The sequence below is a fragment of the Rissa tridactyla genome, chromosome 14 (assembly GCF_028500815.1).
Source record: "Rissa tridactyla isolate bRisTri1 chromosome 14, bRisTri1.patW.cur.20221130, whole genome shotgun sequence".
In the NCBI taxonomy this organism is placed as follows: domain Eukaryota; kingdom Metazoa; phylum Chordata; class Aves; order Charadriiformes; family Laridae; genus Rissa; species Rissa tridactyla.
In genome coordinates, this window is record NC_071479.1 from 7,777,488 (window position 1) to 7,797,478 (window position 19,991).

Below are 19,991 nucleotides of genomic sequence, written 5' to 3' on the forward strand. Positions count from 1 at the left end.
GGGACAGCTGCAACATTTACATCTTTGCTTTACGAAACCCCACCCCGATTGTTTCAAACTCAGCCTGCTTCAATGCAGGACGGATGATGAACGCAGCTGCCTTCCCAGATTCTCACCCCTGCCAGTTACAAAGAATAGTGACTAGAATTTGAAACTAAAGTGTAATTATTTCTCTCTCCAAGTCTGATGATGGTTTGGCGCTGCAGAGGACATGGAAACAATCAGCTCCAGCAGCTCTGCCAGGACTGGCAGGAGCCCGGGATCCCAGCACAGCCCAGCAAAAGCCTCTTCCAACGCCATGCTTCTTGGAGCAGGGCCCCAAGGCACCCGCGGGGGGACCTCTCACCGCCGCCCAGCCATGCTCCCACCCCTGTCCCCCAGCCTCGGCCGGGCCCTTCAGACCCCTCGCCACCAACTCAACAGGCGCGCCCAGCTCGCCCTCAGCAAAGATGGCAGCTGTGCCCGGGAACGCTCCGCTGCGCCCTCAATAAAGACGGCGGCTTAAACGCGTCGCCTGTCCTGCTTTGCAAAAGATGGCGGCTGGCGGACGTCTCCATGGCTTCCCTCACTCAAGATGGCGCCCGGCGGCTTTTTCTCCCTTTGTCTAGCTGGCAGTCGCCATCATCCCCCGCCCCGCTCTGCCCTCAGCCAACATGGCGCCTGCCCGCCCAACTTCAGCCGCCGCCCGCAGTAAACATGGCGGGTCTCCCTTAGTTTCTATTGTGCTCCCCTCGGACGCTCCTCCGCTGTGGCTTCATCCGCTTCACCTCCGTCGACGCAAAGATGGCGGAAGCGATTGCAGCCGTTTGAATTCCATCGAAGCCGCCAAAGCGGCGCACAAAGGAGCCGGGACTCTTGACTGCCGGCGGGACCCGCGGGTCGGTGCTGCCATGGACTCGCTGCCGGTGGAAGACCCGACGCTGCCGGTGGCGTTTGAGGGCAGGTAGGCGGGCAGGGTGCTTGGGCGAGGGCTGAGGCGCTGTGCTGGCGCGCCGGGACGGGGTGCCGGGCCCTCCGCCCCACTTCCCGCCGGTGCGTGTGGCGGGGCCGGGCCTGCCGGCACCGCTCGGGGGGGGCGGCACCGGTCGGGGTTTTCGGCTCCTCAGCGGTGTCCTCCTTCTTCCTCAGCGTCTCCCAGCTGCCAGACGTCTCCCGCGGGAACCCCCGGCCCGGCCCGGCTGGCGGCGAAGGTAAGGCCGGATGGTGGGAGGGAGCCCCCTGTGCGGGGCGGGAAGGCGCCTGGCTCGGCGGTGCCTGTGGGGCTCGTAACCTGAGGGAAAAAAACCTCGTGCCTGAGGGAAAAAAGGCAGCAAATGGCTTTAAGCAATGCAGCTTTTTGTAAGTTGCGTCTTTTTAATACTATAAAACCGCCAGCAACTGCTGCAGTTGCTACTGGCAGCTCTGTTACCTGTGGTCATTATGGCTCTGAGTCTTACATAAGGTGATTACTGGTTTTGTGGCTCGTGCACTTAAAATACTTAGAATGTTCAGGAAGGCAATATTACTGTTTCATATTCTACGTAGTTTTAGGGAAGTTGGGTAGTGCGTATCATTGGGTTTTTCAGTTCAGCTGTGCAGAGTTACATCCTGCCCGAAGACCTGATCTAGACTTAGTATCTCCGCGTTTATCTAGTCGTGGGTTAAGAAGCATTCAATCTAATTCCTGTTGAATAGAAGCTGTAATTCAGTATGTTTTTTACTGATAGCCACGTACCCATATTCATGACCATGGAACTCTGCTCATCTTCAGGTGTGAGAAACTTGCTTGAAACTCTTATTTTAAACTAAAATGGCTGAATAGTATTATTTTGAAACCCACCTATGTAAACTCAAGGTGTATGTTTTTGATTTCTCTTTATGCATGCATGTGTCCAGTAACACTACTTGGCTGACTTCATTGTATAGATGAAGTATGTAATTGAAACTTAGACAAATTAGATGGTTTACCAGGAAGATCTATTTGTTCATGAAAGGAAGCAAATACAAGAAACATACCAAAGCTGTGAAATAATGTTACGGTATTCTGCATGTGTCCTAGGAAAGCTATCTTGTGAAATTGATTAGAATGTCAGCATTTAAAAACCACTGGCTGGTATTCTTTGGGTTATTTTCAAGACTGCTATACGTACTTGCATAACAACTTTGGAAGTACTTTAAATGAAGTATTTTCTCTTAGTATGAGAGTCAGAGTCCTCAGCTACCTCTGCTTTATATTTAAGATTATGTAAGTGCTAGATGTTTTATACAGTCTCATTATTCTGATTAAAAGTTTACTTTCACAGACTTGAGTGGAAGTGAGTTATGCAGTCCTGTTCAATGTGGCTGTTATAGAACGTGTGTGCAAAGAGAAGTTTAAGTAGGTATATATTCAGCAGGGATTACATTTTGGGAACCTAGAAAGTGGCCATTTCCTCTGTCCGTGGCTTCCCTGAGCCCAAGGTGGAGGCCTGGCCTGTGACCAGTAAGATACTGAAAGATTTGAACTGCTTTCTAATAGTTTAATAGGACTTAATGCTAATATGGGAGTCCTTTGCAGTTGCTCTGAGCAGTTATTCTTGAAAGCGTACCTCACATAGCTTAATTTCAGTGTACATCTTGGCTTAAATGGGTGATGTTGGAATTTGGGAGCTTAAGTGATAGACAACTTACTGTGATCAGAAAGAGATCTAGATGCTAACTACTTAGTAGCACTAACATGTAATGTAAACAAGGAGCAAAAAAATGCCTCCCTGGCTTCCCAAAAGGTGGTGTACTTTTGTTATGTTTAGATTAGCATAGCCCTTTGCTGTTGCCAAATTGAAGACTAGCTTAGAGATTCCGCTGTCTGAACTTGTTCTGTCTTTGTAAATGTTCAGTGTTACCGGATGTGACAGAAGATACAGTTTCACCAACTAGAGCTCGGACCATGAAGGACTACGAAAATGTAAGCAGACTTTTAACATAAGACTTGGTGACAGATCTATGGTATTTCTAACATGCTGGCTAAAGTGTTGACTCTCCCAGTCAGGTTCTTAGTTCTGTCAGTCAACAAAGATCTGTTGGAGGTGTGACCAGCTGGCTTCTGTGCTTTGAACCTCCATTTCTTAAGTATTGTGTTCAAAAAGCGAGGCAAAATTTTATTGTTAAGACTAGCCAACTGCTGCTCTTAAGTTGGGAAACAAAAATTGGCACCGTCTGCTCAAAAGTTCACGTAATCACCAGAAACATAACAACTTGGTTTGCAAGTCTGCAATTGATTTATTTCACTGAAGCATCACGTTCATTTTTGTTTAGACTGGTACAAGATTTGACTTTTTAGTTCATTGACTGCTGTATAATACCTTTATAATTACGTATGAGTGTGTTTGGAATACTTCTGTTGTAAAGGTCTAGTATCATTGTGACAATTCTGTAGATAAAGCTGGTTTTGACACTTACTAGAATATAAAGAAAAACATTATATATTTTTAAAAAATGTATTAATTGTATGGGTTATTTAAATTGAATAAACCAATTGTTTATAACTGCTGAATGATGATTTTGTTGGAGTGTAGCTGTGTTGCAGGACAACTTCCCTGTAAGAAGTTTTAAATTGTTTAATTCAAGTTCTTATGACTGTGTGAAGAAACATCTCCAGGATGAGTGCTACAGATAAGGCCGTGGCTTGCTATCTTTAGGATGTGTTCGAGTGTCTGCAGTTTTTCGTGTACTTCTGTAACTGCTGTTAACTTTTGTAGCGTTATTATATTTGAAATTAGTGTTTCTTCTAAACTCTTTCAGTTTCTCGTGGCCTTATGTCCCTCTGAGGAGAAAGTTATGCTCTTTGCTCAGAATTTAAAGCTTGTTTTGGAAAGCCTTGGTGAAGGATGTTTTTTTACAGTCTGTAACTATTTTACTTTCTCTTTTGTTTTTGTGTATTGGCTGGGGTAGAAAGACACTGCCTTGGCATTCAGTAGGTGCTTAAAGTTTTTTACTGCGATATGTGCCAAAGACCTCAGTCTAGAATGTACATTCTGAAAGTGGTTATTATCATCAGTGTTCGTTTGCACAGGGGAAAAAACTTTAGAAGGGGTGAAAAAATCTGTTGTTGTTTGTTCTGTATGATGTAGAGGAGAAGGGGTCTCCCCCCAGACCTCTGGCTCCCTGGTACGTACATACCCCTTGTGTTAAACTGAGCTGTAAAACTTCTCATAGGTTTTTATGGATGCAACAGTATAATGGAGCTCAAAAATCCATTTAAGTAAGGGAAGAACACACTTAAACACAGAGATATTTCTATAACTTCTGTTTTTGAGTCTTTAATATTGCTGGCAGCTGGAAGGCTAAACTTGAGAAAGGGAGCATTTACTTTCTTTGTCGTTCTACTGCTTACCAAGCATCCAGTAGGAGCTGCGTTTAGATGCGCTTTTGGACTGACATTGCAGGGCTGTTCTTAGCCCACTTTAAAACAAATCTGAATTAGCAGGTGAAGTTCCTGGCATCTCCTGCTTGGAGATGGTTTGTGTATGTATATATTACTGCATGAATTTGCTGATCTTTGAGGCAACGTTATTTATACAGGATATGAGAGGGCAGTAATGAAAAGAGTAGGCTCCTTGCTTTGTGGCTCAGAGAGAACGCGATGGGTGTAATGACCCTTGAATGGCTACTAAAGGATGGATCCATGTAGAAAAGGTCCTTTTATGTTTAGACCTGGAGAAGATGCTGAGCTAGACAATATTAGAGGTGTAGATTATTATTTTATTTTTTTATTACTTATGGTGTGTCTCACTTTCTTGCAAGATGGGAGGGAACCACCTTGTGATAGAAAATGTGATTACATGCGCAAAGTAAAAGGCATCTTTGAGGACCTTGTTATAGTTTATTAGATGTTTGTGAATAGAAAGGATAAATGGTGTCAAGTTAGGGAACTAAGTAATAATATTTGTGGGTATTTTCTTGTCTCCCCTAACCCACTTAGAGTTTTGCTGTCTTGTAAAATGGCCTCTGCTGGCAAAAACTGTGGTGTGCTGTGAAACCACAGCCTCTGCTGACAGATGCAATTTTGCATAAATGTGGCTCTATGCAGACTTGGAAAGAAGCTAAACTGAGCTAGGCAAGTGGTATTTGCTACCATGCTGTCTGTGGTGTGCAGTTTTCTGTGTAGAGTGTATTGCAGTGTCCTGTTTTTTCAAGAAGTGTCTGCTATTTCTCTTCTTTCATTCCTTTTTTAAATACAGAAATCAAAATGCATAAAGGAATCAAGACCGAGTCTTTAAATGCCTTAACTTTAAAAGTCGAGAGGATTGGCATTAAAATCCCTTTTCCAGTGTGAACTTGTTAACATTTTACACGTTGTCTTTTAGTAAGCTATAACTTTTTAATTGTAGTCTGCCTGAATTAACTTTCCTCTGAGAAACTGAATGTCAAAGACATTTGTTTCACTTCTTGGTTTATGATTGCGTAGTCCGTTTTGTTTGCCTTTTGAAAATAGTACCCTTAAGCTCTTTGGTTTAATTCTGTTGCCACTGAAATACATGTGAGTAGAATTAAGGTATGCTGAGTTCTTTTGAATTTTTTTTTTCCTTTTGACTCAGAAATGTACCGAATATGTGAAGATTAACTAGGAGTTCAACTGATACATTTTCAGAGGGTCTTTGGCACTTAGACATCTTCTGAATGAGCAAACAAAGACTGTTAGGAATGATCTATTGGCAGCTTTTTAAAAAAAAAAAAACAACAAAAAACCACCACAACCAAAAAAAACCCAAACAAAACAACAAAATCAAACCCAAACCAAATGTTATAAGGTCTGCTCTCACTAGTTGAACATAGTGCTGAACTTGACAGCAAGACGGGCAGGACCTAACCCAGTTGTGCAGCTTTGCTTCATTTAAGAAATCTTTAATTTCTTTGCTTATTCCAAATAAGGATTTAAGTTTCAATCAGTGTTCTGCATTGGGCTCTGTGATGTGAATTGAAGTACAAAGTTGCATTGTTTTCATGCTTTCATCTCTTTGAATGTTCTGAAACAGTTTTTCCAATTATCCAAGATACCATGTGATACTCATGAGGTATCATGCTTTAAGCAGATGTAACTTGCGTAGTTCAAGTTTATATCCACTACTGTTTGTGATCATCCAATTGCAATTGTAGGGAAACAAAGATAAAGTTAAATATATGTATTGCTGCTGTTTCTAAAGACAGGCTTCTTCAGGATGTGTGAATGGGCCACAAAGTTTGTGTTGTCAAGTGTATTTTCAGTTGCTTGTATGATATTTACTGTGTGAATAATGATGAGGCATCTTGCTGGGCAAAGATTATTAAACTGAAGAATTGTTTGCAGATGCCGGTTCTGAGTGCAGTTACAGAAAATAATCTTAGGTTTCATGAGCCAAATATTTTAAGAATTGTATTGCTAATAATTTTTACAAGTGGTACTATACTGTTTGGGAAAAGGCTACATAAATATTTTATTAGTAGCTCTGTAACATATTAGATTTCCTTTTGCTGAAAGCATACGGCAGGGGACACAAGTCTTATTTGAATGAATGTTTTATGCTTAGTCTCTTAAAAAAAATTTAGAGAGAGACTCCTTTCTTTAATGAAGCCATCAACTATGTTACTGCTTCTACTAGGAAGGTTAAAAATTGTAAGCAATTTTTTCCCAAAGAATTGCACTATGAAACATGGGATGGGATAAAGGTTTTATTGATGTTTGATTTCACTCACATGCTTTGTGTGCTTGTGGCTTTTCTCCCCATGAATAAGGCTACCATCCCAAGCTTTTGCCAAGAAAATACTTCTGTTTCAACATAACATCTAAAAATTTATTCAAGTTCTATTGTATAGAATAAAGAACTACTTAATATTTTTACATTTAAAAAATTCTCTTGGATTCTTTTTGTGTGAAGTCAGAGAATGTTTTAGTACTTAAGGAACATTCTAAAGAGCGCTGCCTGCACAACAGCATATATTATATAATTTTAAAAAATACTATTTTATAATTATTATTTGCTTAAGTGCTAGTGTCTCGGAGTTTTGCAGGGCTAAAAATGAACACATGCTAAATGATAAGATCTTACACAAAGAGTTTATATGTGTGCCAATGTGCTTATATACCTTAAAAAAAAAAACAAACCCCAAAACCCAAACAAAACCCCAAAACATTCAGAAGCGGTAGGCTAGAGTAGGATCTCGTGTTCAGGTGAGGAAGGGGATGGTGGGGGCAGAGAAAAGAGTTGTGTCACACCACCCTAGCCATAAAAATGTTGTGATGTGTGCTGAAGCTGGAGAAGATAGAAACCTATTAAAGGGCTTTGAGTATTTGCATCTCCCTGGGTGACACTGTCTTGGAAGGATTTTTCATTTTGACTTTGGTACCATAAGCTGTTATTGACAGCTTCACAATTTGAATATATGCGTGTGTTTGTATATCTCGCACACATAAGTACATGTTTAACCATGTCCAGTGGGTTGAATTCTAATCTTGTCCTGTGGAGAGCAAAACCAGATGATAGTTGTTTTCAGTCTTTATTTTACTTGTTTTGAAACACATGGCATAATTTCTTTTTCTTATTTCACAGCAAATCACTGATCTGAAAAAAGAGAACTTCAACCTGAAGCTTCGTATATACTTTCTGGAGGAGCGAATGCAGCAGAAGTTTGATGGTCCCACTGAAGAAATATACAAAATTGTATGCACTTAGAATAATCTAATAGAATTTCATACGTTTTTTAAGAGTTTGTTTTGTGGGAAGGTTACCTGTTTTAGCTTCTAGTTTTATTGCTCTAAATTGAAAGAATGCATATTTTTAAAAGTTAAAATGCATCTAGGCTATTCTTAGCCCAATGATACTTTATATTTGCTGGTCCAAGCAAAAAGTAATCTACAGATTGCCAACAACTTTTGGGTAAGGTGACCTCTGAATTCTCTCCAGACACTTTCATTCTTTTGTCCTAGAACATTGAGCTGAAAGTTGAGATAGAAAGTCTGAAGCGTGATCTGCAGGAGAGAGAGAAACTACTCATCAAAGCCTCGTAAGTATCAGTGTATTTCTCGATGTTTGTTACTTAGGATTTCCAAGATCTTGCTTCTTTTTGTTTTTTCCTGATGCTCTAGGAATATGAGGATCCCAAAGTAGTATTTTAAAGGCACTTATCTAGAAATTGCTTCATTCATTACAATGAATTCTTAAATTACATTCTTGGGAATGGCTTAGCATTCCTATTGTAGATGTTAGGTGAAGAGCTTAATTCTCTCAACAGGTGAAGAAGTGGACTTTTTTTTTTTTTAACAGCGCTAGATTGAGAAGACACTACGCAAAACTTCTCTCCGTAAGGCTGAGAGAGCAGTTCAGAACTAATCTAGAATGAATCTTGTGATTATTTTTTTTTAGTTAAAAATTAAATTTAATTTAAAAATTAATACACTTAAAATTCCTGCTTTCCTGTTAGAACCTCTTTTCTAAATAAATATTAGAATTTTTAAAATATATTTAAAGATTACGTGATGCTACATTGTCTTATGGCATGGGCAAGGTGAAACATGCTTTGGGGAGGGAATGGATGACTGGAGGGCTGACAATAGCCTGTTAAATTGCTTCCTTCTAGATGTCTGGTTTGAAACTAATCCAGGTTGGCAATGACTGGCTGCTACTGACTGCTACATGGGCCTTGGCTTCAGTGGAATTTTCTTTGTGTGTGTGGCCTACCTCACATGGCATTGAATTGTTACCAGTTAGCCTTTTTTCAGTAGTTCAGAAAGGCCTAGTTTCAAGTAGCTCCCGAGGACCAGATTAATTTTTGTTTCGTCTTTCCAGGTAGCTGTCAAAAGGTATTGCTGGGCTTTGAATGGAGCCTTGCACAAGTTCATAATGGGAAGCAAAATTTAGGGGGAAACCATAAACAAGTGATCATCCTTTGTTGAGTGAGGAAACACTAGCTGTTCTTTTCTTACAAGGTATTAACAATTACTGGAAAAGCAATTGGAGAAGTCTCAGGGGCTATGTATCTTCAGTTTAATCCAGCGCTGCTTTTTGTAGAAAATACAGCTCTACCAAAGGCTTGATGCTGTATTTGGAAGCTTTAAAAATAAGAAGGAAATGTTACACTTCATCATACATACATAGTGCTTGCTTATCCATTGTGACAAGGCTTGCATGTGGAACTCCAGACCATATCACCAAAATTGCTGTATAGTGCGTAGATAGTTGTATTTAACCTTAAAGTGACGAGCAGGTACAGATAAAGTGGAAGACACTTGCTTATGCATAATCTATCAGCCACCTGCACTTGAAATGTTTTCCACTCTGATATGCAATGTGACTTCTATCTATGTTATGGTCTTTTAGTAAGGCAGTTGAAAGCTTGGCCCAGGGTGGTGATGCCGAAATACAGCATGTGAAAGAAGAGGCGCAAAAGAAGATGCAAGAAATGGAAGAAATCCTGACTAGCAGAATAAACTTTCTGGAAGAGGTGAGTGGCCAAAACTGAAGGAGTAATTAGAAACCAGTACTGGCTTTGTGCTGTTGTCTGAGACTTGATATTATGATCTACCTGTATTTTCAAAATTGTTTCAGCTTTCCTGGAAACATAGCCAGAACAAAACCAGACCCCCTCCCCAAAAAAAAAAGGGAAGGAAAGGTTGTTTTAGCTGCACTAGATCTGTCAAATATGAGGGATAGCAGTTCTTCAGGAAATGTGTACCTATTGGCGGTATTTAGGTACGTTCAGCATAGATCTAACCCTAAATTCTGGTGTGAGCAGGCTATGTTTTCAGAACTGCAGTTTGTTTAGAGGAAGAAGGACTGGATTTTGAACAATTTACTGATAAGGTCTCAGCTTCATAAATAGCTGAAACCGCTCTGTAAGCACTCCGGTCACTTCCCATCTGTATAGAGGATCTCAGTATTGCAATATGGAAAGCCACAGGATCTGAGGTTTCTGTCTCCACTCCTATAGGCTGAGAGAGGCCACCTACTCGTGGCAGCTTCTGGATAGGTGAACCAGTGGGCACTTCCCTGTGTTGTGCCTGCATGCCTTACACTCTGTTGTTAGTTTGACCTTTATCTGCCCATGTTATTGACTTCTGCTGTCACTATATCACCTTTTTGCATAACATTCTCCTGTTCCACAGGGTTGTTATTAACATCTTTTTTAATTCCTTGCTGTCTGTGATTGAGACAGTTTATTCCTGTATTTATTGTTGAGCCACTGCTGATATCTTTACAGGGGAATTGCTTTGTTTTCTTCATTTTGTAGTGTAAAGGCAAAAAAAATTTCTCTGTATGAATAACATGCTTCCTCAGGAGCAAGGAGAAGTTCAGTTTCTTGTAAAGAACAAATTTGATACTGAATGGTCTGTGCTGGAAATGTTTGTGTCAAATTCTAGAAATACATAAGCTCATGATTGTTTTGCATCATTGACTGTATACACTTATCTGTAGGTATGGGATTTTGTAGCTGTGTTTGTGCGGGGGATAGACATCTAGTGCTCTTTCTGTAAGTAAACAGAACTAGCACAAGTGGTTATATTCCAATATTTGCTTTTCCCTCTCTGAAGAATGAATTGATCACGGAAGATATTGGTAGCAATCTCCTGATGGTATTTTCTATCAGGATGATTTAGCAGCATTTGTAAAACGGTGAGCTGTTTCATGGAGAAAGAGGGGGAAACCTCCATGACCTTTTGTTTTCAGTTCAGTGGAACTGGGATTTCTCAAAGCATTCTTTGTGCTATTGGATAGGTAGAGAAGTTCCTAAGTTGCTTGCTCTGTACCAAAACAGCTGGTCAGACTGGTGTTCCCCAGATCTGTCAGGTAGAAGGGCAAATATTCTAATCTCATGGTGATACTGTATTTTCTGTAGCCTGAAGATAGTGTTGACCTCTGACATTAATTTTATTATGCTTATGAATGTGAACCCTGCAGAGTACTATTAGTCACTTGTTTAGGTAGCACCATGTAATTACAAAGATTCAGGTAATGCTAACAAAGATTAATTTCCTTCAGAGGTTTTGATTGAAAGATGAATGCTTGCAGAACAACTTTACAGAAGAGGGGGTGAGTGGTGAAGTCTAGTGGGGAAGGACTTTTCCTTCACCTTCCCCATGTTTGTATAGACTTGAAGGAGAGAGGGCAATTGCTTTTTGGGCTACAAGGAGGCATTTATTTTGTAGAAAGGAAAATAGAGTGAGCACAGTGGGAAAGCTTACAATATAAAAATTAAGATCTGAAACAAATTTTACATACGTAGTGTATGATAAATCTGTTTTTTCTGGTGTTCCCTGTCTCCATGAGTTGGGTCACTAGAGGAAGTTGGCTGGAATCTCTGGGTGTTACCTCTGTTTCCATTGCTGCTCAAGAGAAAAGTGTCTGGTTTATACTTTATCAATTCTTGCAAAATATTATAAATGATGTTGGGAAGAATTCCAATTAGCTACAGTGAGCCTATGAATATTAATTTAATTTCTGATGGAATAAAAAAGCCCTTCTTTAACCTCTTTAATTTAAGTGTAGCTATTAATTATGATAGTGGGAGGACAGTGGGACAAAGCCAAATTATAATAGCTAAATCTAAAGCCTTAGCATAGGGGCACTTTTGTTTCCAGTTCTGCTATAAGTTAGGGTATTTGTTTTATTTCTTTGAAACAAACTTTCCTTCTTATGTACCACAGAAAATAGATTAATCTTGAAAATGCAGACACACAGAGTTCAGAAGCATTTGCAAAGCGCTTGAAATACTTGGTAAAAGTTGCTAAATTAAACATACCAACATATGTTTTGTAGAAGAAACTTCAATATGTGAAAAATTTTGTGAGCATTTTGTTCTTATAAGCATCAGGATTGTGTGTTTTATTTACAGAATCTTAAAGCTGCCCAAGATGATGTGGAAAAAGCCATTGCAATGACAGAGAAGGAGAAAGCTCTGAGAATAGCTGCTGAGCAGAAACTTTCTTTAATTATGAATGCCCCTGCAAAGGATCTGGATATGATTACAGGAGCTGAGAAAGACAGGTCAGAACTCTTGCTGGTGATGTTTCTAACCACTGGAATTCTTTGTTGTTTAAAGTGTGAAGTATGTGACGTGGATATAGATTTTAATAGTTTGATCTTACTCTCAGATAAATGAGTGAGTGTTACTGGCCATCCTACCTATTCAGCTATTAAATGAACGCAGTGGAGAATCAGTATGCATGTGACACGAGCATGTCCTGCTTTAAAGCATCTTTGTAACTTCATGGACTTATCTTGTGCTTGCTGCTTTCTTGGAACCATTGCTGAATAGAACTTGACTACCGTTTGTGTTCACTTACTGCTTCCATGGTGTTTTGGTACTCATCAGTCCCGGTGATGTATCTGTTTGGGGTTGGTTGGAAGAGAAACACAGTGTGTTTGTGCTTCATAGGCTTGATTGTACTTTGCAAAGCACTGGCTTTACTTTGTTTGGCACATAGTTGGAAAGGTGTGTGAGTTGTTCAATAAATTTAGGTGGGGGAAATGTGTACGTTTTGGAGTTTCTTTGTTTGTTGTGTGTATTGTTTTAAGATATGTAGGGTAAGGTACTGACAAGCTTCCCAGTAAAGCTTAGTTAGTTTGGGGATGTGAGCCCAGAGTGCAGATCAAAAGATCGTTATGATTCCTTATACTTTGGAGTATCCTTTACTGTCTGTTTGTGACTGAACCCTGCAGGTAACTACTCTGTGAGTAACTGCATAATTGATCTGCCCTGGTAACAGAAAGTTATGTGGGCCTGAGGCTTTCATTTCATAGTGTTTTTTTTATTACGGTAGGACCAAAGCAAGGTTTGTAGTGTTTTCCAGTTTTTGTAAAAGCATACAGATTGAAAACTTCATTTCTGAAATCTAGTGGTGTAAAATTATGCGAGTCTAATAGGTTTTGATACTGCAACTTATGTGCCCCCACAGTAATTATAACCTGGCTCTCAAGTTATCTCCCTCCTTTCCCTTTCTTGTCTTCCTCTTTCGATCTGTTAGTCATCTCTGCATGAACACAGTTGTCCTCCTGAGTGACTTGAGCTGGGAAGGAGTTATAAAACCAGTCCCTTTCAGAGGTAATTGAGTTGCCAGCTCTATAGCTTGTGTGAAGACAGTGCTTAAATTGTGGAAACAAACTGTCAGGATTGGATCACTAAAGTTAAGGCTGTATGGAGTATGATGAACAACGACCTCTTTTTTTGGTTTGTTTGTTTTCCCCCTCTCTTTCCCCCCCCCTTCCCCCGCCCCTTGTGATCCAGTGTTTGCAGGATCTTCTATAATGACATGTTGGTAGATCAGTGTAAGTATTCACAGGACCAGAAAAACATAGTGCTAATGGAAGAATATCTGACTTCTTGAAGTGCTTCAAATATTAATGTGCAATGCTTTAAACTTGTCTGAGAGTAGCACATCTGGAATTCATATTGTGTTGAAAAGATACTTTCACCCTCTAGGCTACAAAAACTAAGAGAATCGCAGTTGGCCTCTTATGCCAGAAAGGTTTCACCTATAACCCTTCTGTCTGTCAGAAAACTCAAGCACTGTAGTTTTTATCAGTTGGAATACTGAAAGTGTCAAGATGTGTATTGACTGAACTAACTTTTTTTTTCTGCTGTGAAACGACAACCAGTTTACGTACAAATATAAATGAAACTAGGTACTTGAGGGATGGCATGTTAGGATATGGTGTTGTATGCGCTAAGAAGTGGAATAGATGGATAAGTTTTTCATGTGGGCTGTAAAAGACAACGTAACTAAAATATTCAAGCTTAAGTGTTGACACTTGAAATGGTACTGGAGGAAAATAAGAATGGGCACTCTGCAGACAGCTGAACCCTCCTTATTGCTTGCTTTAAAGTTACAGCACCTTTCCTGTTTTCTCCGGAGGGAGAAGGGGTTGTGAAAGTACGTTTTACAAGTATTGTCTGGAGTCTTCACCTAGGAAAGCTGTCTGCAAGATTTACTGCAATGACTGGAGAATTGGTGGTAGATGATGCAAGATTAATATTAAAAATCTTATAATTTTAGACTTATAGAGCAACTGAATCTGTCATTGAAAAGTAAAGAAGCTATAATTCAACACCTTGAAGAGGAAAAGTCTCAGAGTGGATCTTATGATGGGAGCTTATCAGCAGAAAAAATCAGAGAACTTACCATTGCTTTGAGGCATGAAAAAGATAGTGAGATAGAGGTGAGGAAACTGACTGAAGAGTTATATGCTATAAATCTCATGTGGTCCAGGATTTTAAAGGTTTTGTCTGTGACAGCGTGTGAGTGACTTAAGCCTGTGTGTGTTTTTTTTTTTTTTTTTTTTTTAAATACTCTTCTCCGCAGTTACTCCCTTCTCCATTCCCTTAACATTCATTGGTTCTATTGTGGTTTGGCAGTCAATATTAATCCTTATTATCCATGCTTACCATTCACTCAATGAGAGGTCGCGTTTCCTGTTGACATTATGCCTGTATTTTATTATAGATACTGTGCAATTGCTTTGCAGAAGTATATATAAAACAACACTAGATGTTAATAGATCCCTCAATAGATGATATAATTTCTGTAGAAGTTAAGAATGGGAGTTGAGAGTATTTTTTGGGAAGTATCTCTACTGTTACGAGAAAGCTGTGATAAGGGAGGTAGGCATAAAAAAATCTCATGAAATAAAGTGAAAGTCTAGCCTTTAGCCTACAAAAGGTGCTAAGAATCAGTCTTTTATTTCACTTGGCTCTTAGAACAGGAAGACAGATATCCTGAAAGGTAGAAACAGGTATTCAGGCTTGTTGTCTTTATTTTTTGTCCCATTGATTCTTCAACCAATAAATTAAAGCTGTCAGAATTAAGAAAGCAGTCATAGAGGCTGTCATGCTTCTGAGAAATTTTCTTCCTATTTGTTTTGGAACTTAATACTGATCAGTACCTAAATACTACTTTTGTTTATATCAAGAATAGACAAGAGAACCTTCTATGACTGGACTGATTAGTGGAATTAAAAGTTTTCAGGTCTGGGTTTCCTTGCAATTAAATCAGTGTGTGTCAGGAAAAACTACCCAACTAACAAAAATATTTGTGTGTCAAGGTGAAAATAGGGACACGGTCATCTTTAATCATTTCATGGGAGGTGGACAAACATACTGTCATTGTGGGATGCAGTATTGGAGAAAAAATTCTGATGAATACCTTTGCATAACTCTGGTTTTATATATGATTACTTTTAAAAAAAAAAAAAAAAAAAAAAAACAACATTCTGTAACCTCCCCAAAGAAAAGTGCTAATTAAAATCTCGCTTAGTAAAAGCATCTTGCTGACATAGATAAATGTCACATGAAAATGCATTTTTATTAACTTGGCAAGAACAGTTGTCCTGTCTAATGGAAGAACATGCTGTGTTGTTTGTGTGGGTTGTTGGGTTTGTTTTTGTTGTTGTTGTCTTAATTTGGACAGGCTCATACTGTGGCCAGGTAGATTTGTAGACTTCCAGGAAGGTACCAATTCAATATGTTGCTGCCAAAATGTTGAATGTAGTACAGTTTTAAGGCATATACTAAGTTCCCCCCACCCACCCCACCTCCTGGTTTTTAAGCTCCTTTTGTTTCATTTTAATGCTTCATGAGTTACACTTGTTTTTACAATGAAATTACTTGAATGTAACAACTGTTTTGTTCTTATAGGCTATTAGAATGGAGTTTAAAAATGAGAGAAATTCCTTTGAAAAAAAGATTCAGGTAAGTTCTAATCTTGTTTCTGTTTCCTCGACCACTTACAGTGCATGTTGGGATCTCTTCTGTTATGCATTTGTAGTTACAGAGAGGCCTTGACTCGAAAGGAAGCAAAGCAAGTCCTCTGGTAAATTCTCTTTTATGTTAGATGACAAGAAGGCTCACCCTGCTTTTGAAGCAATTTTGAGTAAAGCTGATAGGCACGCTCATCAAATATTGAGGCTGATACTCATGGCCAGCCCATGAGACTGGGCTTCTTATAGACTATATTCCAGGCACATCTTTAAGATTATGATTTGCATTTTGGGACTATATTTTATGTTAGTAATCTGAGTAATAAGGTACAAGAACTCTGAGAGAATATACTTATTAATGTGCAGTTACAGCATCTCTTAGTGGGAAGTTAATGCAACTTTCACGTAATCTAATTTAGTCACTTCAAGAAGAGCTACAAGAGAGAGAAAATGAGCTTGCTGTTGAAAAGAAGAATGGTTTGAAAAGGGATAAAACCATTCAAGGCCTAACTGTTGCATTAAAAGCAAAGGAAAAAGAGGTATGATGATAATGATAACGCTGGTTTGTAAAACTATCTCTGGGAGGGGAGTGTGTGCATCGTGTGTGTGACAGGGGTTGACTGATCTCACTGTAACCACTAGGAGGCTTCTAGTGGGTCCTTAATCACTGCCATCATATCTGTAAGCAGTTCTCTTTATCTAGACTTTTGGGTCTTGGGCTGGAGGAGAGAGAAAAAAGATACTTAACTGGTACTTTCTCCCTTAAGAACTTTGGGGAAAAATCTTTTCAGTTGCACACTGATTTTTATCAGCTCTGAGCACCACTTAAAAGGTATGAGAAATATTTTATGTTGTTGAGTGAGTGGAGCTGTCATAAATGCAGCTGAAATGGGAGAGGTCAATGAGAACCAAAATTCAGTGGAAGAATGGGAAATATTAAACTTGAGTGATAGGCAGTCTGGTAAGTGTTGTATAAGAACAAGAATTTCTTTATACCAGATTTATTATGACGTATTTGGTGTTTTTGTTCTTTAAAGTATTTGTTTCGTGTAGTTGGATGAATGGATAATGAGATGGGATAGCTATTACTGAATTAGCATCCCTTGGAAATAACTCTTTCTACATAGTATTCATTTTACTTTACTTAAAGAATGAGGAGCTTGGTTCTGAAATTGAAGATCTAAATGCTTCATTGGCCAAGGCAAGAGAAGCAACTCATAAAGCACACATCCAAAAATTCAAGGTAAGAAGCAAGCAATTAATGTGGCTTCCCTCATCCCTGCTCCTCCCTTCTCCATAATTCTCACTACCAGTGGGTACTGCTTTGTATCTTTGAAAGTGGAGGAATGGAAATTAGTTCAAAATGTTGTTTAAAATGTTTAATTTTTCTTACTTTGAAAAAAAAAAAATAGCCCAAATCAAATTATTTAAATGATAGTGTTAAAATGTCAGATTAATTATCTTGTTTCTTGAGATTTTTCTTCTGTAACAACTGAGAATTATTAAGGGAGAAACGTGTAAAAGCAAAATGAGTTAAAAATAAAGACACAAATAGTTGCGGAGCTGAGATCATATTGAGCTTTCTTTGTTGACCTAAGAATGTTTTGGTTTTTCTCCCAAAAGTATGGTAACAGCACACTCTTCATGTTAGCAGAGTTGAACTGGGGATAAGACACTTGTTTGGATTTATTTATGTAATAAATGTGAACCCCACTGTTTATAAAACAGTGGAATGTTGTTTGTGAAAATGTGATTTAGTAATGCTTTCATGTGTGTGGAGGAGAAAGGATATTCTGATGATAATTTATGTATTGTAAAGGTCTTAAAATGTAAAATGGGAGAAAGTAAGAATTTGATATTTAAACAGACAACATAGTGTCTCTTGTAATGTTTTCCAACGCATGTAAAACTAAGTCCGATAAAACTAACTAGTACTGAGTAGAGGCTGTGATGAATCCTCCATTATGATGTGCATTCATCCACATGGTCTTGTGGCTCAGCAGGAGTGGGAGAGGTTGATACGCTTGCCTCCAAAGTACGCACACCTAAAGCTTTTGTGACTGACTGTACTGGTTTTGATTTCAGGGACTGTACTGGTTTTGATTTCAGGGACTGTACTGGTTTTGATTTCAGGGACTGTACTGGTTTTGATTTCAGGGACTGTACTGGTTTTGATTTCAGAGTCTAATGGAGTAGTAATGTTTAGTTCTCTCGGAGCACCTCTGTTTCTTCAAAAGCCGTTTATTTCACATAAGCCTAAATTTTAAGTGTGCTTGATTGAGAAAAGTATATCCTATTTCTTCTTCAGGTCATTTTGGCCTGTGTGTGAATCTATAGCTTACGTTTGCTTTTTTCATACGATGGAAGTCCTGATTTGAAATATTACTCTAATTTTAACCCCTTCATTTTTGAGCGCTTGATTATTTTTGAAAAGTTCTAGATTTAAAAAGTCTGCAACTAATCCTCCTGTCCACAGAATCCATATTGCATGGTGGGTGACAGAGCAAGCCTTTCTCCTCACTATTCTGCTACTTAGCTACAAACTTGAGTTGAAGGCAGTTCTCTGTGAGTAGATCACGCTGTGTAGCCCACTACTCCTCTCATCTGTGTTGTGAACATCGAGGAGGCCGGTTGTAACAGTACATGATGGGGAAGAACACAAATCAGACTGGCTATTTTGTATAGAAAATATGCTTATGGCTTGGTAACTACATGACCGAGTCTTGATTCAAACTGACCCGAAAGTAGAAAGCTTTATGTAATAAGAGCTTCAGGAACCAATAATAATAATAATATGGTCTCTTCTGCACTATGGACTCCTTTGCAGGTCAACTTTTATCTAATTCTTAGATAACTAAGACTTTGTTATCCTGTGCTCGATGTCATTCAAAGCTGTGTTAATATTCGTTGAGAAAACTTTCAGTGTAACGTTTTTGCTGTTGTGTGAGTAACTGTCACTTCACTGTAATTTTACACCATAATTTTTGAAGTACTGGAAAAAAGTGTGGGGGAGTGGGTTTGGACGCAAGAGGAGTAAAGCCTTCCAGTCTACAAAATACCCTTACAGAACTTGAATGCTGCTTTGTGTTTCAGGGTGCTGAGGATTATCAAGCACTCTTGATGGAAAAAGAGAGCCTCTTAGCAGAGCTGCGTTCAGAAAACCTTACAAAAGATGCTGAGAATCGTAAACTACAAAGGAGGATTAAAAGAACCGATCAAGAGCTAAATGATTTGAATTTAGAAAGAGAGAAAATGGAGAAGGAGCTGGATGAAGCACAACTACAGAAGAGCAGAAGTGACAAAACCATTAATGTTATTATCACCTTTTTCCTTTATTTCATGAAGTTAAATAATTTAGCATTTCTAGCATGTCCTTTTCTAACAAGTTTATTTTTTTAAATTTGAATAATTTTTGGAAAGGTAAACGCATTTGCTTAAAGCCAGTTTTCAAAAGAATGGGGCCAAGAAGCTTGAAAACTCTGGCATGTGGTCTGCGTAGAAAAATGTTTTTAAATAAATATAATTTTGATAGTCTTGGGTTCTAGGAAAAAAATAATTAGCCTTTATAAATGGTAAATGTTTGCTATTGGTTTCAGTTTTTCTGATGAGAAAGTCTGAACATGCATGACAATGTACGTTTTATATATCTGCTGTATTTGTCATGTTACCTCTCTATACTTTATCTGAAATTACACTACTTTAATTAAACTTTCTTCTAAGTTCTAATGCAGAACAGGAGTAAATAGCCATTTGCAAACTTAAGCCAAACTTCAGCTTGCTTTTTGCTATCATAGCAGGGTCACTGTAAAGGCTGTGCACTTAATAATTTCTGCTTGTAAAATTCCCAAAGCACAGGATTAGTTGTTCACAGTTTAATGTAAAGATGACGCACTGTATCTTTTCATTAATTTTCCGTGCTTCATATTTTATTCAGGGTTTTTTACCTTGCTGTAGTCATTTAGATAAGCACTTCTGCTTCCAGCACGCGCAGCTCGTGCAACAAAGTGAATGATCAGGTTTCCTATTTTCTTCCTTTGAAAAAAGGACACACCTTCTGCTGAGTGTTTGGCATAAATCGTACTTCTCACCTGCATGTCTTGTCGCATGGATTTTTCTAAAGTCTTCTCACCACTGCTTCCATTAGGGCAGCATTTGCATAACGAGTAGAGTCCTGCCTGCGTGCAGAGCCTGGTCCTCTTCGGTTAGGGATTAGTCTCCTGCTGTATTAAATTACACAAAAGATTAAATGAGCTTGTATTTATTCAGTGGATGTTTTGGTTCAATTATTAAATAAGGACCTTAAGGCAG

At 38.9% G+C, this 19,991-nt stretch overlaps 1 protein-coding gene across 7 annotated transcripts in view; it reads left to right on the forward strand.

Annotated features, from left to right (window-relative positions):
* Positions 1-453: 453 nt before the first annotated feature.
* CDK5RAP2 (CDK5 regulatory subunit associated protein 2) overlaps positions 454-19,991 on the forward strand; it is an 84,077-nt gene continuing 64,539 nt past the window's right edge. For 4 of the 7 annotated variants that reach the window (XM_054220293.1, XM_054220294.1, XM_054220296.1 and 1 more), the window contains exons 1-12: positions 455-943; positions 1,129-1,190; positions 2,856-2,923; positions 7,545-7,655; positions 7,922-7,998; positions 9,312-9,435; positions 11,824-11,975; positions 13,985-14,147; positions 15,622-15,675; positions 16,103-16,222; positions 16,834-16,926; positions 18,777-18,995. In XM_054220293.1, coding sequence (XP_054076268.1) covers positions 654-943; positions 1,129-1,190; positions 2,856-2,923; positions 7,545-7,655; positions 7,922-7,998; positions 9,312-9,435; positions 11,824-11,975; positions 13,985-14,147; positions 15,622-15,675; positions 16,103-16,222; positions 16,834-16,926; positions 18,777-18,995 — 1,533 coding nt within the window. In that variant the 5' untranslated portion in view covers positions 455-653. Of the gene's footprint in view, positions 944-1,128; positions 1,191-1,250; positions 1,339-2,855; positions 2,924-7,544; positions 7,656-7,921; positions 7,999-9,311; positions 9,436-11,823; positions 11,976-13,984; positions 14,148-15,621; positions 15,676-16,102; positions 16,223-16,833; positions 16,927-18,776; positions 18,996-19,991 lie in introns of those variants that run through there. The other 3 variants (XM_054220295.1, XM_054220298.1, XM_054220300.1) reach the window with 3 other exon arrangements.